The sequence below is a fragment of the Pseudocercospora fijiensis genome (genome assembly GCF_000340215.1).
Source record: "Pseudocercospora fijiensis CIRAD86 unplaced genomic scaffold MYCFIscaffold_3, whole genome shotgun sequence".
NCBI classification, from domain to species: Eukaryota; Fungi; Ascomycota; class Dothideomycetes; order Mycosphaerellales; family Mycosphaerellaceae; genus Pseudocercospora; species Pseudocercospora fijiensis.
In genome coordinates, this window is record NW_006921534.1 from 4576088 (window position 1) to 4597380 (window position 21293).

Consider the following 21293-nt stretch of genomic DNA (forward strand, 5'->3'; position numbering starts at 1 on the left):
AAATAGCGCTGCAGAATTTCGTGTGTCTGAGATCGTGACTCGTGAGACATGTTGCGCCGTGGCGATAGACATTCGCGGCTCGAACATTTAGGTTGCCAACGGCGTCTTCAATGGCTAAACAGTGGTTGAAAACCGCGGACGCATTCTGCATGTTGCCAAGTATTCCCACGCCTCACGATCGGCAATGCAACAAGGCTGCTTGTTGACAGGCAAGCTTCAAAAGCTCTCCACCCACGTGTGGAAGGCTAGGATGATGTGGGCGCTATATATAGTCCAAGCTTCATACGTCTCTGGCGGACACATAGCGGCAGTCCGACTCATTGGAGGAAAATGAGAAGTACTCTGCTGTGCTTTGTTAATGAGTTGGGCCTGATGCAGTATAACTTCCGTTCCCAAAGTATGTCCGTGATCCTTCTCTAATCATTTCTGCCGAAGCCCATATATGCAGCACAGGCTTTCTGTTTGTGGGCGATGTGCACCCCGATAGCTAGGTCGTTGTGAAGATGTACTCGTCATAGCTCTGGGTCTGGTACTCATAGATAGGCCGACTGCTGATCAGCATCACCCAGCTTCCAAGTTCCAACTGATGCCAGGCATCGCAAGCCATTTCTCACATGAGCGTGTCGACTCATCTGGGTTGTGTGCGCAACTTGGTTGGCATGATGCCGATGCTCTTCAGCCATCTCAGGTCTTCCGCTAGCTTGGAGCTCGGCTTCCTCCTCAGCGTCGCTTTCCTGGTATCGCTAGCAGAGAACATTACCATCGACTTCTGGTTGTAAGTGCTATCCTCTATGAAACGCCTTGAGATGCTCATAGCGAGTATAGTCCAGAGGTCATCGATATCGAGAAAGAGCCCATGGTAGATCTTCCTTTGCGACTCGTTCCCACACAAATGTTGGCGACTTTGTGAGCTGGCGTTGCCAGCTGCCAGTCGTTTCCGCGACGATGGAGACTTGCACACTTTTTCGAATACCGCCATCTTGTCCATCACTGTCGTTGGCGTTGCCGCTCTGCAAAGGATCAGCAATTCATAATGTGATACTTCTGGAATCGCGCATCACCCACACTACGCCCAGCGTTCAATTCCGTCACCCACTTGTCCACCCAACGCTCTCTCTTCCTACCTAGAGAGACATAAGATGCGACCCGCGCGAAAGAGGGACAGCACATCGAAGAACACAAAAGCTCAATGCAAGTCAAGGCTTGACCCATGACTCCGCCGCCCGTTGACGACGACTTCATCCATCGCCTGCTCGAAAGTCATGAACGATTTTCTTTCCATCGTCGACGGCGATGGCAACGTCATGACCCTGTGCGAAGTCAGGAGTTCGACCACACTCAAAGGAAAGGATGGTCTTACCACCTCACAATAGCATCAGCACGCTCCGAATCAGCACTTGATCTCGGAGTCACCTCTTTGCTCTCTCCACTGGTTAAGTCATTCTGCTCCGCACTAGGGTCTGGATTGAACCTCGCGGTGGTGGTGAGATGGAGCTGTCCGGGTTCCAATTCTCTGGCATAGCATTCGATGCAGCGGCCAGGAGGTTGAGTAATTTTCATTCCTGTTCAAAGTGAGCAGAGGCTGCTTTTACCAATGCCAATAATTCGCCGACTCCAGTATATATTTGAGTTCAACGTACCTCTTGGCTCGCAGCAATAATGTGCGTCAACATCCCGCAAGCAGACGTTTGGCGTCGATACTACGTGGCCGCACGAGTAAGAGACGACATAAGTTCCGTAGCACATTGATCAATTGATGTTCATCAACATGAAGATTGGTTGCTCAAAAGTCACCAGATTGTCGGCCATTAGTATGTATCTCCGCCATTGAGGTAGACGGCTGAACGATGAGGAGGGGTGAAACTGAATCAGAAAGAGGCGCAGAAAAGCAAGACCGACGATGTCAAAATGTAAGCAGCCGGCGAGGTCGTACTGACGGAACGTTCCATCGTGAGACTCTGCCAATTGTTACTTTACGAATGCTGATAGCCGCATTGGTTGGTCCAAATTTTCACAAGTCCTCTGGTCCATGAGCCTCCTCTATTCCATTATCCGCAAGCAACGAGATCCCTGCATATCAAGTCAGGTTCGCCTGCTCACGGCTCAGTAGCGGTGAACAGCCAACAACCAGATGTATTTCCTTCGTAAAGCGCGCAAAAAATGTGTCGTGAGGTCACTGGCGCACACCGCCTCAAACGCGGCAGTCATTCCGGTTTGTTGATCACGGTAGCGTCTTAACTTCAGTAATGAAGCCGGCCTTTTGCAGGCGCTCCAGATACGGTTGGCCTAGGGTGGCGGGAGTGACGACACCTCCACCTAGCTCGTGCGCGAATGTCTTGTCGCGTGAGAGTGTTATCGCTGCTTCGGCAGCCAGCACTCCTGTGAAATTATACATACTCCCGTTCCAGCGGAAGCGCCCGAAAGCTCGTTTCGGGTCTGCAGGATCCGAGACGTCGGCATTGGCGATGGCGCGCCATTCGCAATGCTCTTTGCTGGCTTGTCTGGCACGCATTAATTTTTGGCCGATTTTCGAGATGCATTTTGACTTACTCTCTTGAAACACCTTCGCCAGGCTGGTAAACAAATTTCTTCAGTAGCCAACGCACAGGCGGGAACATCAATGCAGCGAAGCCGAATGTGAGCCCAAGATGGACCAGGAAAGCGTGTATTGAGCTTTTGGCTTTCATGTATCCGGTGACCCTGAAATTGCTGCCGTAGAATTTCCCGGCATTGTAAAGACTCCAAGAGCGGTTGATGATTGGGGTATCAGTTGGTCCTTGGAAACTGTCTGTGAGAAGGCCCAGGTCGGGATCATGACGAATTCCAGTAAGCTTCTCGCTCAGAGGCCGTCCAGGTGCTTTCACAGAAGGCGTGATGGTGGACAGCGAATATGGAGACATTGCCTTGGCCACCTGGCCAATACTGTATGTGTCGAACACTGTGAGGATAGTGTCTAGAGTTCCGCCGCTTGGAGCAGAGTTAAGATCCCACAAGATATATAGCAATTCGCTCAAGCCGGTATTGAGAGTCTTTCGTACGTGGGTAGCCAGAAGCCACACAGTCAAATCGGCTGGGGCACTTTCGATCCCACACTGCGGAATCATAATAGCACCGGTCCTTTTGGCCACAGCATCGTACTTCTGGATCATATCATATACCCACTGGCACATTATTAGCAGATGCTTCAGATCAGAAATGGCTCCCAGCTCAGAGCGCTTACAGGAACTTCTCCAGTGACATCTAGATAGTGTGTACCAGCCTCAGCACAAGCCTCGAAGACCTCGGAGCCTGGGATTTCTTAACAACGAAAACCAATGACAACTGATGAATGAGAAGCATTACCATATTTGTGATATGGACCAACAGTAGTGACCAGGACCTTGGTCTGCTTCGCAAGCTGTAGGATCTCCGCTTTGGTGTTCTGAGCGACTTCAATGGCAGGACGCAGCCGGTCTTTGTTGAGCGAATAGATATCGTCCGCAACAGCATTCAGTTTGCTTTCCGAACGACCCGCGATGGCCCATCGGAAGTCTGTTGGGAAATGCGTGGCAATATGCTCGGCCGCGTATTTTCCTGTGTAGCCCGTAGCACCGTATAGCACGCATTCATACTTTCGCTCGGCCGCAGACATGTTGATGAGTTGCGCAAGTGAAGACAGAGAGAGTGCGAGAGTATAAACGCTCGCGTTGGAAGACGCGATAGTTGTGCCAAGGATAGTTGTGCCAAGGATAGTTGTGCCAAGGATAGTTATGCCTAGGCAATTCGTTTGCCGGCGCATCTGCCATTCTGAGTGCTCAGCACTGCCGTGCTTAAGTTACTTGTGGCTTGTATGTACTGTGAATTCAAAGTTGCTTGTTATTACGGCCTCTTCCGTCGGCAAAAGGTCCGGTCTGTATGATGAGAACAGGCAGCTCCAATGACTTCAGATGCCCATCACCGAAGCTCGACGTCGCTTTTGCGACTCATACCATGCTTCCACGTGATAGATAACGTTCATCTCGCAGCCAAGGAGCTGACATTCATAGTGAGAAAATAATGCATTATTGGTGACCTGCGCAATGTGAAGCCATAGTTGCGCGACTGCGCGATCTTCGGATAGTTCTAGCAAAAGCAGTTTGTCACGTGATGAATGCCAAGCAGCGCTAGTCAATTTCGCCCACCGTCGACTTTGAAGCACAGCATAGCGACTCCAGCAGATTACTTCTTGCAGCGCACCCAGCGAATTCCGCCAATACCACACAACCGCCAAAATGACGAAGCGCACAAAGAAGGTCGGCATCACCGGTAAATACGGTACCCGGTACGCACTCCCACGAATCATCCTTCTCCCTCTGCGCGCCCGAAGAAGATAGAGGACGAGGTATCGCGGTGTGCTTGGGCAGCAGGGAGCAGGATATGATGGCGGACGGTCACGCAAGAGGCAAATTGGGACTATTGCTGACAACTACGCACAGTTACGGTGCTTCCCTCCGTAAGCAGGTCAAGAAGATCGAAATCAGCCAGCACGCCAGATACACCTGCACTTTCTGCGGAAAGGTCACTGTCAAGCGCCAAGCAACTGGCATCTGGAACTGCCGCGCCTGTGGGAAGACTATTGCTGGAGGAGCATACACAGTATCGTACGTAGAGGGAAAGTACGCGTACGATGGACAAGACGCTGACTGAAACGCAACACTAGGACACCTGCTGCTGCTGCGACCCGCTCGACCATCCGTCGTCTGCGTGAGATCGCCGAGGTTTAAGATGTTTGACACAGTGCATTGGGAGGTTCTACAATGGAGTTATTACATGGGCTGAAATGCTCGTCGCCATGGACAGGACGAGCCACGCTTTGCTAGGAACTCAAGGAATGAAACTCTCTGAAACGACCAAATCCTCTCACCATCCCTTTTTCTCGACCGGCGAACGCCAACGCCTCTCACGTCGTCGTCGTCACATCCGGACTTTCATTTCTCTTGTCTCTTTGTACTTCCTCCCACATTCTCCGAGCGCAGGTCGACCCGAACCAACCGATGAGCCGCGGCGCACGTGATCGTGATCATGGTCAGTTTGCCCAAGTTTGGGATACTTACGAAGCGTCATTATCGACTCACCCAGTTGCACGAATTACCACGAGCATATGGTCATTCACATTCCTGTCTGACTTAGCTTTCCGATCACCAGGCAGAGTTCGAAACGAGGCAGCAGATGACACAACCCTGGCTCAAAGCTGATTCGCCTACCGCTTACTTACTAGCGTCCGACCTCCCGCACCTGTGCTATAACTTAGCTCGCGGGCTTGCTTCTCTATCCTACACCTCCAGATCCTCGTGACTTCAATACACATGTCCGCTCTTCCATACACACCTCGCACGAACATATTGTCAATACTCAAGCATGGCAGAAACATGCATTGTCTGCCTCGGTGACCTTCGCACCACATACGACGAAGATCCTCCACCACAGGCGGGAACCGCTGCGCCAAGTGCTGATGCCAGCAAGGGCGCTAACGCCAAGACTACCATAATGTCCAATGCCAAAAGGTACCACCCTACGATCCTCTGAACGAACGCTGCCGCCGCTATGTTGCGAGCGTGCACGCTATTGGGAGCCTTCGTGGCCATCCTATACCGCTAAATCTCGAAACCTGACCTCCACTCTTGGACGGCTTGAAGATCGATACGATATTCGCCGGATGAGCTTGGAAGGTGAGGTCATTCCTAGCTTTGCATGCAAAGTTGCTGGACGCCTTCAGTAAGCGGATTCAATTGATCAAAGCTAACTCGATCGTACTTAGTATCGATGCCGACGACGAAGCAATAGCACATCTACTACCATGCAAGCATGACCTGCACAACTCATGTCTTAGGCCATGGGTTGAGCGAGCCAACAGCTGTCCGATATGCCGCACAACTTTCAACGTGGTCGAAATCAGTCGCACGATCGGCGGAACTGTGGTTGACAGCTACCCCGTCCAGGACAAAACGCAAGAGGCGGAGATCGATGCCAGTATGGTGGTGGAGGATGAACTATTTGCAGTCGAAGCATGGGAACCTTGCATCGTGTGTGGTGTGTCCGACGACTATGGCGCCATGTATTGCGACGGTTGCGACCGGACTGTACATGTATTCTGTGCAGGCTTCGACGACGCTCCTGATGTGTGGTACTGTGAAACATGTCTGGTAGATTTGGAGAATGATGCAGATCTGCCAGGTCTTGCATCGGCTGCTCGTGGTCGACGTCGAAGACAGCGCGGCGCACATAATAACGGTAACGGCAACGGCAACCGCGGCGCTCCTCGTCGACGCCGCAACAACGACGCAATCTGGGCTCGAGTATGGCAGGAAGTTTCACGCCGGCTTGACCTTGATCTCGACTTTCCTTTTGACGAGGAGGTAGAGGATCCTCGACGTACTGCCGAGAACCGGCGCGAATTCCGACGATGGCAAGAACGCTTCGAGGTTGCCAGCCGAGTGGGAGCAACGAACAGACTTCGAGGTATCGCCCAAGCCAGCCTGAACAGTAGTCATGTTCCACCGCAGCGCAATCCCGAATCTCAAGAAGAGATCCGCGCTTGGAATGCGTTCGATAAGGCACGAGATTCGCAAGATGCGCCGGTGAACCTCAGGCGTCGGAAGCGCCGCGCCACACAATCTCCTGCATCACCATCAGAACCCGAGCAACAGGCAGAACAACCTCAGCTTAAGCGGCCCAGATTAAAGCGACCACCAGCTGACAACCAAGCGGAGTCGTCCAACGCAGCGGCCAGAAGGAACGCGGAAGAACCGACGTTTCTCTCCTCGCTCCTCCGCGAAGTCGAAAATAAGCCAATGTCGGCATCTTCTCCCGCAACCTCGGATCACATCTATGAACAGTTTTCACCAGCACGCTCGCCAGAATCATCAGAGCCTGGAACGCCCAAAGCTGTCACGCCGCCACCACATCGACCTCTATCGCCGCCGCTATCCTCAGCTGTAGTTCCAGCACCGTCATCTATTGCGGCCACTTTCTCACCCTTCTCACCGACCACGACGCGTGACGATGTTGTTCGATCTCGTGGTCGTCGACGTCGGGAATTGGATGAGCGCGAAGGCAGAGACGATGATTCGGACCACCAACGTGCATCATCGCATTCTCCTTCGCGGGGTCTTTCCTACCCGGCTAAGCAAGAAATCCAGCGGATGGTGAAGCTTGCCTTAGGCAGTCGATACCGTGATAATCAGATCACCAAAGATCAATACACTGATATCAACCGAGACGTCTCGAGAAAGTTATATGAACTGATTCCGAGCGCAACATCACTTGCAGATCAGGGAGAAAGAGAGAGGCTACAGAGCGTAGCAAACGACGAGGTGCAGAAAGCAGTGACTGCGCTCTCGGCGGCCAGTCCGGCGCCTGAAGAAACGCCGCCGGGATAGAAACCACAGTCATTGGTTTGAGCTCGGAGTTAAATGGGGATGACTGCGAATAGATACCCTCTTACGACAGCGATGAAGCGACGGATTTTGCATTTCTGTAAATACCCTCAGCATGAGACACGAAGAAACATATTGCTGGGTCTGTCCATAGCGGCGACCAGCTCGCATTGCTGCTTGTCATTCTCATGCCATGGCGAGACTAACGGTGTGCCTATCAGTCCAGCTTCGGGTAATTCGGATCACTGCGCGGAGTAGATCCGGCATTCGGCAGACTAGTTCTACCACCTCTCGCCGGACTTCTGGTCTCTGCCATTCAACTTATTAAAGCTCCATTATTTCTCCAGAACACGATCCGCGGTTGTTACGCACACTGCACAATGGCTTCGAAAGCGCATGTTGTAGTGATTGGAGCTGGAGTGATCGGTCTGACGAACGCCGTGTTCCTCGCCGAGGCAGGCTACATCGTGACCATCATCGCAGCACACGTCCCCGGAGACGAAAGCATAGAATACACCTCCCCCTTCGCCGGCGCCCACTTCAGAACCCACGCCCCAGCCTCCCAACCCGAACTCTGCGACTGGGACATCCAAACTTTCAAATTCTGGGAAACCCTCCTCCTCCAAGAACCCCCAGAGACATGCGGGATCAAAATGCAAATTTCAAATCACTTCTGGGATACCACCGCGATCCACGAATCCCTCTGGTGGGCTCCGCACGTCCAAGATTTCGCCCAAATCCTTGAATTCCAGGATCCCGTTCGGAGCATTAATCTTTCTTCTCCGGCGCATATGCAGGTGAAGTGGGCTGCGACTTCTCGGGCGCCTTCTCTCGATCCGAATCGTTACCTCGTCTACCTCCACGAACGAGCGCGACGATCCGGGGCCATTTTCTTCCAATCGCGGCTTCCGATGGATGGAGGGTTTGCGAAGGCTTTGGAGGCTGCGGGAGGGATTGCGAGAGTGGTGAGACCTCAGACGTCAGGGCCTGAGGTTTTTGTGAATTGTACGGGACTCGGGGCGGGGAGGATTTGTGGTGATGATGGTATGTTTCCGATTCGAGGACAGACGGTACTGGTCAAGGGTGAGGCGCAGGCTACGAGGACGAGGTATCATGGTGGGGCTATTGGAGAGGGGGAGACGAGTTATTGTATTCCTAGACCGGGATCGGGGACGACGATTCTTGGGGGGACGAAGGAGAAAGGGGAGTGGAGTGAGGTGCCGAGTGAGGAGACTAAAAAGACGATACTGGAGAGATGTAGTTGGATGGTTCCTGAGCTTCTCACGGCGGAGGATGGCGGCTTTGAGGTTATCAGTACCCAGTGTGGTCTGAGACCTGGAAGGGAAGGTGGACCTAGAGTGGAAAGTGAGGTTATTGGGTCAAGAAAGGTTGTGCATGCTTATGGGCATGCTGGTGGTGGATATCAGTCGTCAATTGGAAGTACGAGGAAGGTCATGAAGTTGGTGGAGGAGATCTTGAGCAACGATGCTGCTGCAAGGCCAAGGCTATGAAAGTTATGATTGACCTCCTCGATCGATGTTGGGACTGCATTGAACAGTGACCACGCCCTGCATTCATCATGCTTTCATGCCACTGGTAGCGCCAAGAGCTGCTTGTAGAGCTCTGCAGGGATTGTGACGTTCTGAGAGATTATGCCTTCGAGTCCGTTCGAGGTGGCAACGTCTGGGTTGGGGTAGTAGAATGAGGCAATGGCGATGATGATGTAGACAATCTGCCAAGTGTTAGCCGTCCTTCTTCGGCACTGAATCATAACTTCTAGACTTACCACCAGCAGTGCGCCCTCGAGCCAATTGGACTCCTGATCTCGAAGAAAGTTGCCAACAACCAAGATTGAGAGGACGAGCAGGCCGATCATGAAAATTTCGAAGTTGAGGTCCATCTGGAAGGGTGCGTCAGTACTACTTACTTGTAGGCTCGTGGAACATAGTTGCAACTCACTGGTTTGCCCAGAGCCCAGCCGACCAGCACCACAAGCGGAGCGTTGAAGAGCGCTGTTTGAATCGAAGGACCGATGCAATGGTACAGCGCAACATTGATGACTCCATCCCAAGCCTCGTCAATAGCTGTCAGATGCTCTGCCGCCTTCTCGACAAGCGGCAGCAGGATCAAGCCGAGAAACTGATCGGGAACACCGCTGTCAACGACGTGCTCAATTTGTTCGACCAGAATGACGAGCAACAATGCCACGAAGACGATCGAGACAATGATTGCGACCAAAGTCTCGGTGAGCGTCAATTTCGGCTTGGCCATATCGTCGGCTCGATCAGCATCCCGATGCTCGTCCATCTCAATGACTTCGTCGAAGATCGAATGCGCCGAAGTGCAGCTATAGATGACGTAAAGGACATAAGCCACGATCAAAGCAATCGATGTTGCCTGACTGATCCTCAGGATATCTTGTTGTAGCTGACTCTTCGTGAAATGTTCGTGGAGCACCGAGATGGTCTCACTCTTCAAAGCGGAATAGAAAGCGCTCGGAATGAGCAGTCCGAAAGCCGCAACCAAAAGCAACCCGCTTCCCACTTCAGATACAACAGCATGGAATTTCTGATTCTCCCCGTGTTTCCGGATGCCAGCAGCGAAGAAGCACAGCCCCAGACAGAGCAAAAGGTTCGTCAAGATCGATCCGAGAATGGCAGCCTGAATGATCGGGATCAAATTCCCTTCATCCCCATTTCCCTCACCTTCTCCATCATCAGGCTTGTGCTTGACAATCAGCACAATGAAAAGGATAATCTCAACAATCGAGCCAAAAGTCGTCTCAATCAAGATACCAGCAACTTTCGGCATTTTGCGAGCAAATTCTTGACCCGCGAAACCGAGGAGGTTGGCTGCCGGGACCATACCGATATATGCCGTTGCGAAGATCCAGAGTGGTGCATTGGTGGTGAAGTGCAAGACTATGGCGACTATGACGAAGGGCCAGAGTGCGTTGACCGCCATTGAGACATGACTGGAGGAGCGGGCGACGATTTTGAAGAATGGAGAGAGTTGGAAGCCACTGCGGCCGCTCTCGCCTTCGTGAGCTGTGGAATGAATGTCAATGGAAGACGTCTTGGTCGTGGCATTGGGAAAGCGTGCCTATTCCATCCGCGAACGTGTGAGGGTTGTGATGATTATGAGATGACAGCAAAGGTGCTGACTCGCCGTCGCCGTGAGATGGCATGTCGAGCGTGATCTGGGGTCAATTTCTCGGTGTTGGTGGGAAAGAAAGTCGTTGATCCAGGAGTGGCGGTGGAAGTGAGATGCGGTGGTGCCGCTCTTGGCAGGCGTCTCTCCCTTCTTGGCATCTTGGCCGCAGCAATACATTTGTTAACAACATGTTTCGAAAGCACGGTAGTTCTATATGGCTCGATGGCTTGGCATGCTAGCACCGCTTCTTGGCTCTGGACTTGTTTGGACGGCATCTCTACAACATATGTTACATTGCTGAATATCTATATCTTCGTGTAGTCGCAATCGCCATCATATACCTCTCGCACTTAAACTAGTATGTCTGACAACGCACTCCCATCTGAATACGTTTCCTTCCTCGTCACCTGTATATACTTCCCTTGCTGCCGGCAGTACCGCGGTAACTGGCAAGGCCCTTCCACTTCCGTCCCTGTGCTCGTTGTGGTGTAGTCTCTTCACAAGTTGCAGATACCAACTTCCGTCGCTCAGGTTTGTGAGAGCCCAGACATTGGCTACACCATGCGCGTGACCCGTCAGAATCAGTTCTCGTTCCAAGTATTCACTGCCAGCACCTTCATAGAACGCACAGCACAGTATCTCCTCCTCCTCGCGATCGCATAACTTCTGCTCGACCAGAAGATGGCCATTGAGGGTGTACAGCAAGATGTTGGCTCCGCGGCATAGTATAATGTGACCAGAAACATTGCTGAGCCGCGCTGCTTGTACTGGCGGACGACCAGCGGGAACGAGAACCCGAACGCAATCGAATCGATTGAGCCCCCACAGAATGACTTGCCCGTCAGCCGAAGCAGAGAGGAGCGTGCTGAAGACACGACTTGCTGCAAGGACAGCAACCGCGGTACGATGTCCGAACAGATACGTTTTGGGGGTGATCTCGACAAGATCCCTGCTAGGCGTCACCTTCCAGAGTCCGATCGTGCAGTCCTGCCCACCCGTGACGAGAGTCTTGCTGTCAGCGAAGGTAGCAGCCGTGATTGGTCCTACATGTGTGTTTTCGTACAGCCCCAGGGCCCGCTTGCTATGCGAAGAAAAGAACCGTAAGCTGTGATCCGAGAAGCCCCATCGAAGAATGCGAGTGCAGTCTGGAAGCACGTTCAACGTGCCTGGTCCACTAGCTAGAAGTCTCCCTTGCCATGGAGCAACAGTGAAGTCGTAAACCTTCTCGCTAATGGTCATCTCTGCATCAGGCAAGCGGACAAGCGATTCGGCCAGCGTGTCTAATTTTGGTTCGGCCTGTCTCTCAAGCTCACGGTAAGCGTGAGGCTTCTGAAAGACTTGATGAGGTGTCTGTCCAAAGGAGTGAATGATGCCAATGGTCGCAATGTGCTCCACTTTGTTTTCAATCTTGTCCAGGTCTTTCGCTCCCGCGTAGGACAGGTGATTGAAGACATTAGTAGCTTCAACTGCCGCCTCTCCTCGTTGTTTATATCCGAAAATCAGATCTATCCAGTCGGGAAGGCGCCGACTAACGTATGGACTCTCTAAGGCTTCTCGATGCTTTTGGATGAAAACTTGAGGATCACCTTTTGCCCACTTTGGAAGCTTAACATCGCTCACTAACTCGCCTGTTACTTGCTTTGTGCCAAAGTCGTATTTGTTGATGTTGCTGAGAAACTCCGGCAGATAGAAGAACTCTGGCGTAAGTTCTCGGACATCACTCATGGTCTCCTTGGAAGCAGAGAGCCAAGCTCTCTCGATCGAATCGAAAAGCCTGTCTGCGTGATCGAATGCCCCGCCCTGAAGAAGCAGGTATGATTGCACGAAAGGTTGTAGTCGGATGAGATACGAGCTGACGATCATAGCCGAGGAGTAGTGGGTGCCGTAATGAAAAGGTGGTGCGTTGTCGTCTCCCATCTCGGCGAATTGCTTGAAGCGATCCTTGAACTCGGCTTCTCGTGCAGACGTTTGACATCCCATTGGCTTGGAGAAGTCTCTGAATGTCTTCGGATTTTCTAGATTCAGCTCCTCGCTAGTGTAATCTGCGAGCACCCACGGAAAGACAGGGTACTGCGTAAGATCATTGAACGTGCGGCCAGCCATTGTATTGACCAGCATGAGGTATTGAAAATTCGACATTTCACCTCGTTGCCATTTCTTCGTCGCCGTGTGGGTAGGTCCGTGGTTGAAGAGGCTGCCGAACTTTGAGCCGAGATTCTTTGGAACCTCGTCTGGATTGCGAAGCGTGTCTAAACGCCATGCGTCGTCACTTGCAACATTCGAGGTGCTGTGAACTTGCGGCGCTCTGCCAACAATCGCACTATGCAAATCGTCTCGCACCTTGGACGACATGCAGGTGATGAGGTAGCTGCGGCCATCTGTGAAGAACACCTCGATAGCAACATCCCGTAATAGGAACCGTCGCTTCGAAACGCTGAGAACCTCCAACCAAGTCCAGTGTCGTGTCTCCTGGTCACCTATACTATGCTTGGTTCGTGTGGCGCCAACGTCTTTGCCAGAAATAAGCTGCACATACGGGTCTCGCTCATCTTCTGGCGCTTGCGAGACACTGACGATTTCGCCGTCTGATCGCTGGAAGAAGTTGTCCTGCATGTACAGACATTTTTGCCCAACAACAAGAAGACCCTCGCATGCCTCGAGACCGATGATTCTTGAGATGTTGTAAAGTTGCTGCACCATGTCTCCACGTTGCAGACTCGTCATGACCTTGCGGTTCTTGTCTTCGAGCACTCCATCTTCATCCACCTGCGGGTCGTCAACCATTTCAAATCCACCCTCGAGAAGTTGTGAATTGGACACAGAGTCGCTTCTCCCCCGACCGACTTCTGTAGCTTCGCCTGTCCCGTCCAATGTCATGAGGGCCGGGGAGCCAGGTGTTGGTGGTATTGCGCCCATGTCATCAGACACAACCCGAGGGACAGAAGTGTTGACTGCCAGCTTCGTATCTTTCTGTGTCCTTTGAGAAGCTTTTCTTTTGGGCATGTAATTTGCCTCTTTCAACTCGGTGGTGTCCGGCACCAAGCGCATTCGCATACGGTTGACTGCTTCTGTCTCATCCAATTGCCATTTGGCCACGAAATCAGGAACGAGGCCACAAGGCTGTCGTATCTGCTTATCGACCTTGGCAAGCGCGATGTACAGATTGTTCACGACTTCTTGATGATCTTGCTGTGCGCGTTGCAGCTTCACCCGTTCTTGTGCGTGAACGTTGGATCGCCAGTGATTTGTGGAGATCTCGTATCGATGGATGAAGTCGTCCGCTGTGGACTCCTCCGTCTGCCATTGTCGAAGCTTCTCCTTCCGCTTGCTCAAACGAGTTTTGGCAGTCTCATCGGAGCTGCGGTTTTCGTTCTGCACAAAGTCTTCCCACGGCTTGCTAAGCGAAGTATGAAAGACAGTGTCCAGAATACCCCGGTTCCCGTCCACCCAGGCTAAGAAGTCATCGTCGTCCATTCCGATCAACTTCATGAAGCCGGTCGAGAGATGGCGTTGATCAGGGCCCATCGTATTTGTGAGTATGGTTGCTGTCTCCGTCGGCTTTTGAACCAAGACCATGCGCCAGAGGCGAGCAGCAGCAAGCCTCACGGACTGCACGCCAGAACATAGCTTGTGGTAGAGCAGGTAACAGATGAGCTTGATGAATAGCGTTTCCTGGTTCTCTGGAGAGAACAAGATGGTCTGCCAGTACGTCATCTTATTGAGGAAGTTGCCGACATCTGCCTCAGCGGCATCTTCATTCAACTCGGCCAGCCGCCAAAGCGTAGCTTTCAAGAAGACCACGCGAATTGAATTTGTTGACTGGCTACAAAGCCGAACTGCCTTCAAATTGGCAATCTCAGGTTGCTGCAGATGATCTAAAATTTCGCCGGTGAAGTCGAGAAGCGGTTGCGCACCATCAATGAACCAGCCTTCTGAAACGGCCTCGGCCATATGTTGGGCATAACGAGCAAGGTTAGTCAAGACTCTGGTTTCCACCAGGAATTGCTGGTTCAGGCGAAGGTGTGCACCAAGCTGGGCCAACGCATTGACCAGCACATACGACTCAAAGTATGCTTGATGCTCCTTGAAGCCTGGAGGCACTTTCAGAAAAAGTCCGATACCACTGAACTTGTCCTTGTAGCATATTTGGTCAATAAACAATGAGATGCAGAGCTCAAGCAGGCTCTCAACCAGAGAATTGGCAATGTTGATCTTCACTGGCTCCTTTGCTTCGGGGGCCATTGGTGCTTTGAACTGAGCTGGTGTGGCACTTAGGCGATCATTGACGAGGATGAATGACGAGATACGCTTGGGAGCCGCAACTCGATTCGCAGTCATAGGGGATGGGGTGCGATTGCCCGACTTGCCGCTGTTCAGGTCAAGACTGCGAATTGATGGCGGTCGTTCATCGAGGGAGTTTGAATGAGGTCGCATCTTGACGACTTCGCCGTTGAATGACAATGCTTCCGTCTGCAGCTCAGTCTCAGCAGACAGCCGGTCAGTGCCAGCGAGAAGTGGATACAGGACGAAAAGCAGCTCCTGCAGGTATCGGGAGTTGACGGCGAAATCTCGAAATGCAACACTTCGGTCATATAACTCGCCGAGAAATTGTATCACGTTTTTGAGAGTTCTCGTTTCTGCCTCAGCGGGAGGATCGTCACCAGCGACTTTGCGTAGCCCTGCCTCCAGCATCGAGAAGATGGCGGGTAGGGTCTCAGGATTCTGTATGCGTAGCGAATCGTTCACCCCAAGCATCTCAACCAAGTGGAATGCGCTGAATTCTTGATCAAGCCAAATCGAAGGAAAGTTGCGGCCGAAGAAAATAGCGAAAGTCATTGTCCAGACTGCAGGAGACTTCCAGAATGGCTTCAATCGATGCTTGAGCGTAATGAAACCACCGTTTTTGTCCATGAATGGCGCCTTGAATTCAGGCCCGAGCGAATTTATTGCCTTGGAGATGATGCCTAGCGTGAGCTCCACGACGCGAGCATCACTTTCAGCAAGGAGATGCAGAAGCCATCTTGGCGAGACAGCCTTAGCGAAACGTCGAATCGCGATAGATCTATCGTCCTCGACCGTCTCAGCTAACAGCTTCAGTACCATAAGTGCAAGTTCGAATCGTGGAAGGCCCGGAATAGGTGTTTGTCCCCCTCCGCCAGGCGTTGACGGTCTCGAGTTGCCTTGGCTCCTAGGCCATGAACCGACCTTTTGGCGTAGCGCAACAGTATTCGCAAAAGGAGTAAAGCTGCGTGTTGTCGTAGTCGGCATTGCCCTGGCATCATGTAGGCCCCAGGCCACATACATGGCGAGGTCCTTGTACGAGTGGCTTGATGCGTTGCTGTCCACTAGAGCTCTCAGAGATTCGATCATCATGCCAGCAGCTTCCTCGCTGACATCCTCAGACTTCAATGCTTCGATGAGTCTTTTCGTCACCCTCATTCGTGAAAGGCGCCTCAGATTGAATGCTGCGTTGCGGTTACCGGACACGAAATGCACAAATTGCGCGTAGTATAGTTTCTGAGTCGGTGTGTCACACCTCCGCCAAGTGTCGAAGTCAATGAGAAGCACACGATATGCCATCGGGTTGACTAGCATGGAATGTTCAGGCATCGACTTGACATAGCCCACAAAATCGAGTACTAGCTCAAGCAGGGCTTGAGGAAGTGTTTGGCGATCTTCGAGACTCAGCATTGAGGAAGGCTTTCGAGCAGAGCCATGCGTCTGGCCAAGCTCGAACCCCAGTTTCTCTCGGATGATTGTGGACAGTATACCAAACCCTTGGCCTTTCTCCATGGCCTCGCTGATTCGCCAATTGTCCTTGACACATTCAAAGAAGATCTCGGACGCTTGCAAGAAAGCATGCTTGGTGTTAGCGGACTGCAAAAGCTGCATCAGCATAGGCAAAGAACCAGACAGGCACCAAGTCGCATCATCCAAAGACTGCGGAATGACAGCTATGGGGTCGCCAGTCATGACACCCGTGCCATACGAGTGCTTGATGGCTTCGTTGATCGATGGCACAGCTGTATTCAGGGCGACGTGCCGGGTCTTCTGTCTCAGACGATTCCACTTCTGCGAAGCATGGTTGTCGAGCTCGTACTTTGACGATTGGGACTTGTTTGATGCCGCATCGAACTCGATAACAGCGGTAGGAGATATTCCGAGAAGCAGACGATGCTCTGGTACGACATCGCTACCCCGTCCTTCTGTTGCCAGAACAATGTCGGATTTATCAGTCTTCTCTGGGTGCAAGGTTTCGTTGTATCGGTTCAGCTCAGATGAAGCTCGATACGTGAGGAGTGGTCCTAGGCAATCCTGCAAATTGCCGCAATAGCGTGGTCCGAGTCGAAAGTGTACAGCCACGAACTCGTCAGTGAGCGGCACTGAGTACAGGTGTGCACTTGCCAACGACCATCGTGTGTGCACCGTATGTGGGACAGGATTGGCAGCGACACCGACGCCTGTACCGAAGAAAGCCTGAACCGCTCTGGCTCTCCTTTGAGAGCTAGCTGAAGATGCCGACTCATCGGGCATCTCAGGGTAATTGCATTTCCTCTGCTCTGCGAAATTTCCATTAACGAAAAGCGAGGAAATGCTGTGAGTAGGATCTGATGAGCTCTTGCGCTGCACAATGGCAATGTGGTACCACACTCCTGTCTCAAAACAGGTAGATTTAAAGCGTACACTTGGGTTGGGACTTCGGACGGAGGTCTGCAGAATGAGTTGATGGCTGTCCTTTTCCAGGTACACAAGGACGAAACATGTATGACTTGGATCGAAGGCGCCAAAAAGAGTGGTGTGTGAATTCGCGTCGAACTCATCAATACGAATCCATGCGGTCAGCGCATATCCGATGGGAGAAGGAAAGGTCGAGCGTAAGCTAGGGAGCTCGATGGAAGAAAAGCCGCAAGGCTCTAAGTCAAATTGTATAAACGCGGGCTCTTTCGAGCTCTGCAGCATCCGCAGAAGATTAGCCCGGGCATGTTCTGACTCGTGTGCTCTTTGGAAAAGTGTTGCCACATCATTGAGTGTGTTTAGACCATGCCGCCCAATTGACACGAGGGTGTCTTGAAGTGACGCTCGGAGTGAGTCTGGCAGTGCGGTAGAGTAGGCATTATTCAGAATGTCTGAAAGGATGCCGGTGTGCCAAAGTGCCCACGCATTGCGTGTATTACGGCTGGTGGCATCCAACGTGATGTTGAGGAGAGCTTGTAATAGTGCGCTGACAGCTCGACGCTCATCGTGCTCGCCAGCTGATTCGAGCGCCTGCAGCGCTAACTTGATGGGTGCGGAAAAAGCTTCTGGATGCTTGATTTGATATTGAGCAGATGCTGCGCTTGATGGAACGGAAGTGCCCGTGGCGCCATTCGCCTGATCAACAGCAGCTGGCGGCTCACTTGAGAGCTCAGAGAAGTCATTTCGGCGCAGGGCAAATGCCAATGCAAGATCGTAAAGTCTTGCAAGCTCACGCGGTCTCGCTCCCACATCGACAGTGCTGCATAGCGTTGCCTGAATCTTGCTCAAAGACTCTTGCAACGACTGCCAGCCGTCAAGATGATTGCTGAAATATCGCTCATTCCCGTGATGCTGACACAGCGCTTCCGACAGCAATGCCAGCACACTCTTGAGCAATGGGTGGCACGCTGCCGGTGCATCGCCAGCGTCTTGCGGCGAGGACAGCCGAAGATTGACGTGGCGAAGGACTTCAAGCACTCTCTCGAAGCCGGCGCCGTGCCGGAACGTATCCTTGGATGAGGGTTGAGAAGAGAGGTCCTGCCGCAGTTTCTCCGCAGTTTCTGACAGACGCAAGAACTCGAGGCGGTTCGAAGCACGCGGCTGCCAGACGAGATTTCGGATGAGTGCAGCGGTGTCGGTGCTCTGCTCATCTGGCGTCGTGCCTCTGGAGGAAGACCTCAGGCGGCCGACACGAGCGACGCGCAGGGCCATTCTTTCCTCTTTGCACCGTCGGAGCTGGGCAGGCGGGAGACACGCTGCGCGCTCATGCTTTCGATGCCAAGCGGACACATCGAGCCATGCGCAACACTGATCGGTCACCAGGCTGCTGAGGCGCGGCGTGGGGTGTGGGGAGAGGTGCGGATGGAGTGCTTCGGGGGTGCCTCGCCTCTGACTCTCTGAGAGCAGTGGTCCGTGGAAGAGATCCAGATGCCAAGATTGGGGTGCGAGGTCTGAGCGCCGTTGGGCTGCTATTTTGGGAGTCGGGAGTCGGGAGTCGGGAGTCGGTCACTGTGAAGTTGGCGTGGACGGATGCGGAAGCGGAACAGCAGAACATGCGATTGTATGCGTCCAGAAGCGCTGGAATGCACACTTGCGCCTGACTGCCGCAGAGAGTGCTGAGGCGAATGGTACCGTATGGTAATGGGCTAAGTAAGACACAAGCGCATCAGGCAGCGAGCAGGCGTTGCGCGCGGGCCAATGAGTGACGTACGGTGCTGTGGGAGGTGTGAAGGTGTGCAGGCGTGAGTAGTGAGTAGTCCCCGGGGTGACGGGGTGACGGGTGACACTGACGCTGCGTGCACATGATCCTCCTCTGTCTTATCGCGCAATCAGCTACCAGCTCGCAGCTCGCAGCTGGCACACGACCTCGGGCCCTCCCTCTCGACATCCTCCCTTCTTCTATCATCAACACCCTCCCATCTCTCTTGTTTGCATCGCATCATCCGTGTAGCCGCATCGACATCGACACGCTGCTGCACTCTTTTCCATCCCATCATACCCACCCACAGCCGCAGCCATGAAGGGCCTCCTCGGCTTGACGCTGCCGCTGCTGGCCGCCGCCTCGCCAGTCCTCGTCGACCACTCCATCCACCATGGAGAGGCGCCCGTCTTGTCATCAATGAACGCAAAGGAGATCCCTGGCAGCTATATGATCAAGTTCAAGAAGCATGTCACCCACACTCTCGCCGCCCAGCACCACGACTGGGTCCAAGACATGCACCTCAACACGCAGCAGGCGAAGACGGAGCTCAGGAAGAGATCGCAAGAGCCAATACTGGCCGACTTCTTCCACGGCCTCACCCACACATACAACATCGCCGGGAGCTTGATGGGCTACGCGGGCCACTTCGACGAAGATGTCATTGAGCAGATTCGCCGCCACCCAGATGTGAGTCTTCCCAAGGCAGCCATGAAGCTTGCACTTCCTCTTCCTCTACCGAGACCTCTACCAAGCTCTCTCCCGTGTTACATGAATTGTCTAGCGCATTTGCCACGACATGTACATGCGTTCCGACGATGTGACGAATTCATCGTCATGAGAAGCCCCCCGCTGACATGGCCTGTGTAACAGGTTGAATACATCGAGAAGGACCAAGAGGTCCACACTATGGGCGACGATGGCGAGCTGGAGAAGAACGCTCCTTGGGGTCTTGCCCGTATTTCCCACCGCGATGGCCTGTCGTTCGGTACCTTCAACAAGTACCTCTACTCGGCCGATGGTGGTGAGGGTGTTGACGTATATGTCATTGACACTGGCACCAATGTGGACCACGTCGACTTTGAAGGCCGTGCCTCGTGGGGCAAGACCATCCCAGCTGGTGACGCTGATGAGGACGGCAACGGCCACGGTACTCACTGCTCCGGCACTGTTGCAGGCAAGAAATACGGTGTCGCCAAGAAGGCTCATGTCAAGGCCGTGAAGGTCCTGCGCTCCAACGGTTCCGGCTCCATGTCCGACGTCGTTAAGGGCGTTGAGTACGCTGCCCAACAACACGCTGAGCAGGTCTCCATCGCCAAGAAGGGCAAGAGAAAGGGTTTCAAGGGTTCCGCTGCCAACATGAGCTTGGGTGGCGGCAAGTCCTCGCTCCTCGACCAGGCCGTAAACGCCGCCGTGGAGGCTGGTATCCACTTTGCTGTCGCTGCTGGCAACGACAACGCCGACTCTTGCAACTACTCTCCAGCTGCTGCCGAGCACGCCGTCACAGTTGGCGCTAGCACCTTGGCTGATGAGCGTGCTTACTTCTCCAACTACGGCAAGTGCAACGACATCTTTGCACCAGGTCTTAACATCCAGTCTACTTGGATCGGCAGCAAGTACGCCATCAACACCATCTCCGGCACCTCCATGGCTTCCCCCCACATTGCTGGTCTCCTTGCCTACATGCTTTCCCTCCAGCCATCTTCCGATTCTGCCTACGCAGTCGCCGACATCACGCCTAAGAAGCTCAAGGCCAACCTCATCAAGACCGGCACTCTCGGAGCGCTCAGCGATGTTCCAAGCAACACCGCCAACGTCCTCGCCTGGAACGGCGGTGGATCATCCAACTACAGCGACATCATCGAGAAGGGTGCCTACGAGGTCTCCTCGCCAAAGGAGTCCAAGCCAGTCGACCTTAAGGAGAAGGCGAGCGAGTACCTCGAGAAGTTTGAGGAGCTTGAGCAGAAGCTTGAGAAGGAAATGAAGGACTTCCTCCGCCAGATCAAGAGCCAGTAAATTGGGAGTCTGACTCAGGATAAATCTTGATACCCACGATTGGGGGATTGTATACTCGAACGGACACGACGACTCTTTGTAATGGGAGCCATTGCATAGACTGTACTGAAGCTTGGTCAACCACTGAGCGACGGTGCAGTACGTAGACGCCTAACAGGGTGGCACAAATCTCATTGCGTCAGCATTCACGACAGGCGGTTAGGTAGCATTATGGCCTAATGTCATGACATCAAACATAGTATGTCTTTCCGTTCCGTCTTACTTTCCTGAACATTTGACGACAGGTCTGCTACGAC

At 53.0% G+C, this 21293-nt stretch overlaps 7 protein-coding genes across 7 annotated transcripts; 4 read left to right on the forward strand and 3 right to left on the reverse strand.

Annotated features, from left to right (window-relative positions):
• Nucleotides 1–2221: 2221 nt before the first annotated feature.
• Nucleotides 2222–3631, reverse strand: MYCFIDRAFT_42085 (uncharacterized protein; the record flags this gene model as incomplete). The annotated part of the gene is made up of 4 exons (XM_007926057.1): nt 2222–2501; nt 2551–3161; nt 3221–3288; nt 3343–3631. 4 exons carry the CDS (start codon nt 3629–3631, stop codon nt 2222–2224), a joined length of 1248 nt encoding a protein of 415 aa, XP_007924248.1.
• Nucleotides 3632–4219: 588 nt separating this feature from the next.
• Nucleotides 4220–4869, forward strand: MYCFIDRAFT_88568 (uncharacterized protein). The gene is made up of 3 exons (XM_007927139.1): nt 4220–4300; nt 4455–4619; nt 4679–4869. The coding sequence occupies exons 1-3, from the start codon at nt 4251–4253 to the stop codon at nt 4740–4742; spliced, it is 279 nt and encodes a 92-aa protein (XP_007925330.1). The 5' UTR covers nt 4220–4250; the 3' UTR covers nt 4743–4869.
• Nucleotides 4870–5376: 507 nt separating this feature from the next.
• MYCFIDRAFT_88569 (uncharacterized protein) lies at nt 5377–7567 on the forward strand (the record flags this gene model as incomplete). The annotated part of the gene is made up of 4 exons (XM_007927140.1): nt 5377–5522; nt 5655–5687; nt 5849–6048; nt 6118–7567. 4 exons carry the CDS (start codon nt 5377–5379, stop codon nt 7395–7397), a joined length of 1659 nt encoding a protein of 552 aa, XP_007925331.1. The 3' UTR covers nt 7398–7567.
• A 174-nt stretch (nt 7568–7741) lies between these two features.
• On the forward strand, nt 7742–8926 carry MYCFIDRAFT_210959 (uncharacterized protein). Its single transcript, XM_007927141.1, has one exon. It carries the CDS (start codon nt 7775–7777, stop codon nt 8903–8905), a length of 1131 nt encoding a protein of 376 aa, XP_007925332.1. The 5' UTR covers nt 7742–7774; the 3' UTR covers nt 8906–8926.
• Nucleotides 8927–8979: 53 nt separating this feature from the next.
• MYCFIDRAFT_133675 (uncharacterized protein) lies at nt 8980–10442 on the reverse strand (the record flags this gene model as incomplete). Its single annotated transcript, XM_007927142.1, has 3 exons — nt 8980–9126; nt 9181–9294; nt 9354–10442. Coding segments are annotated over 3 exons (1350 nt in total), but the record flags the coding sequence as incomplete, so codon positions are not given.
• A 438-nt stretch (nt 10443–10880) lies between these two features.
• MYCFIDRAFT_152935 (uncharacterized protein) lies at nt 10881–18702 on the reverse strand (the record flags this gene model as incomplete). The annotated part of the gene is made up of 1 exon (XM_007927143.1): nt 10881–18702. Exon 1 carries the CDS (start codon nt 18492–18494, stop codon nt 10881–10883), a length of 7614 nt encoding a protein of 2537 aa, XP_007925334.1. The 5' UTR covers nt 18495–18702.
• Nucleotides 18703–19204: 502 nt separating this feature from the next.
• Nucleotides 19205–21248, forward strand: MYCFIDRAFT_71004 (uncharacterized protein). Its single transcript, XM_007926146.1, has 2 exons — nt 19205–19671; nt 19855–21248. The coding sequence occupies exons 1-2, from the start codon at nt 19300–19302 to the stop codon at nt 20995–20997; spliced, it is 1515 nt and encodes a 504-aa protein (XP_007924337.1). The 5' UTR covers nt 19205–19299; the 3' UTR covers nt 20998–21248.
• The last annotated feature ends 45 nt before the right edge of the window (nt 21249–21293 follow it).

Bases quoted from the DNA above. Each gene is read 5' to 3' on its own strand.
- MYCFIDRAFT_88568 (XM_007927139.1), top strand. From the start codon at position 4,251: ATGACGAAGCGCACAAAGAAGGTCGGCATCACCGGTAAATACGGTACC. The intron at 4,301-4,454 runs GTACGCACTCCC...AACTACGCACAG, and splicing joins ACCGGTAAATACGGTACCCG to TTACGGTGCTTCCCTCCGTA. The intron at 4,620-4,678 runs GTACGTAGAGGG...ACGCAACACTAG, and splicing joins GGAGGAGCATACACAGTATC to GACACCTGCTGCTGCTGCGA.
- MYCFIDRAFT_210959 (XM_007927141.1), top strand. From the start codon at position 7,775: ATGGCTTCGAAAGCGCATGTTGTAGTGATTGGAGCTGGAGTGATCGGT.
- MYCFIDRAFT_71004 (XM_007926146.1), top strand. From the start codon at position 19,300: ATGAAGGGCCTCCTCGGCTTGACGCTGCCGCTGCTGGCCGCCGCCTCG. The intron at 19,672-19,854 runs GTGAGTCTTCCC...CCTGTGTAACAG, and splicing joins AGATTCGCCGCCACCCAGAT to GTTGAATACATCGAGAAGGA.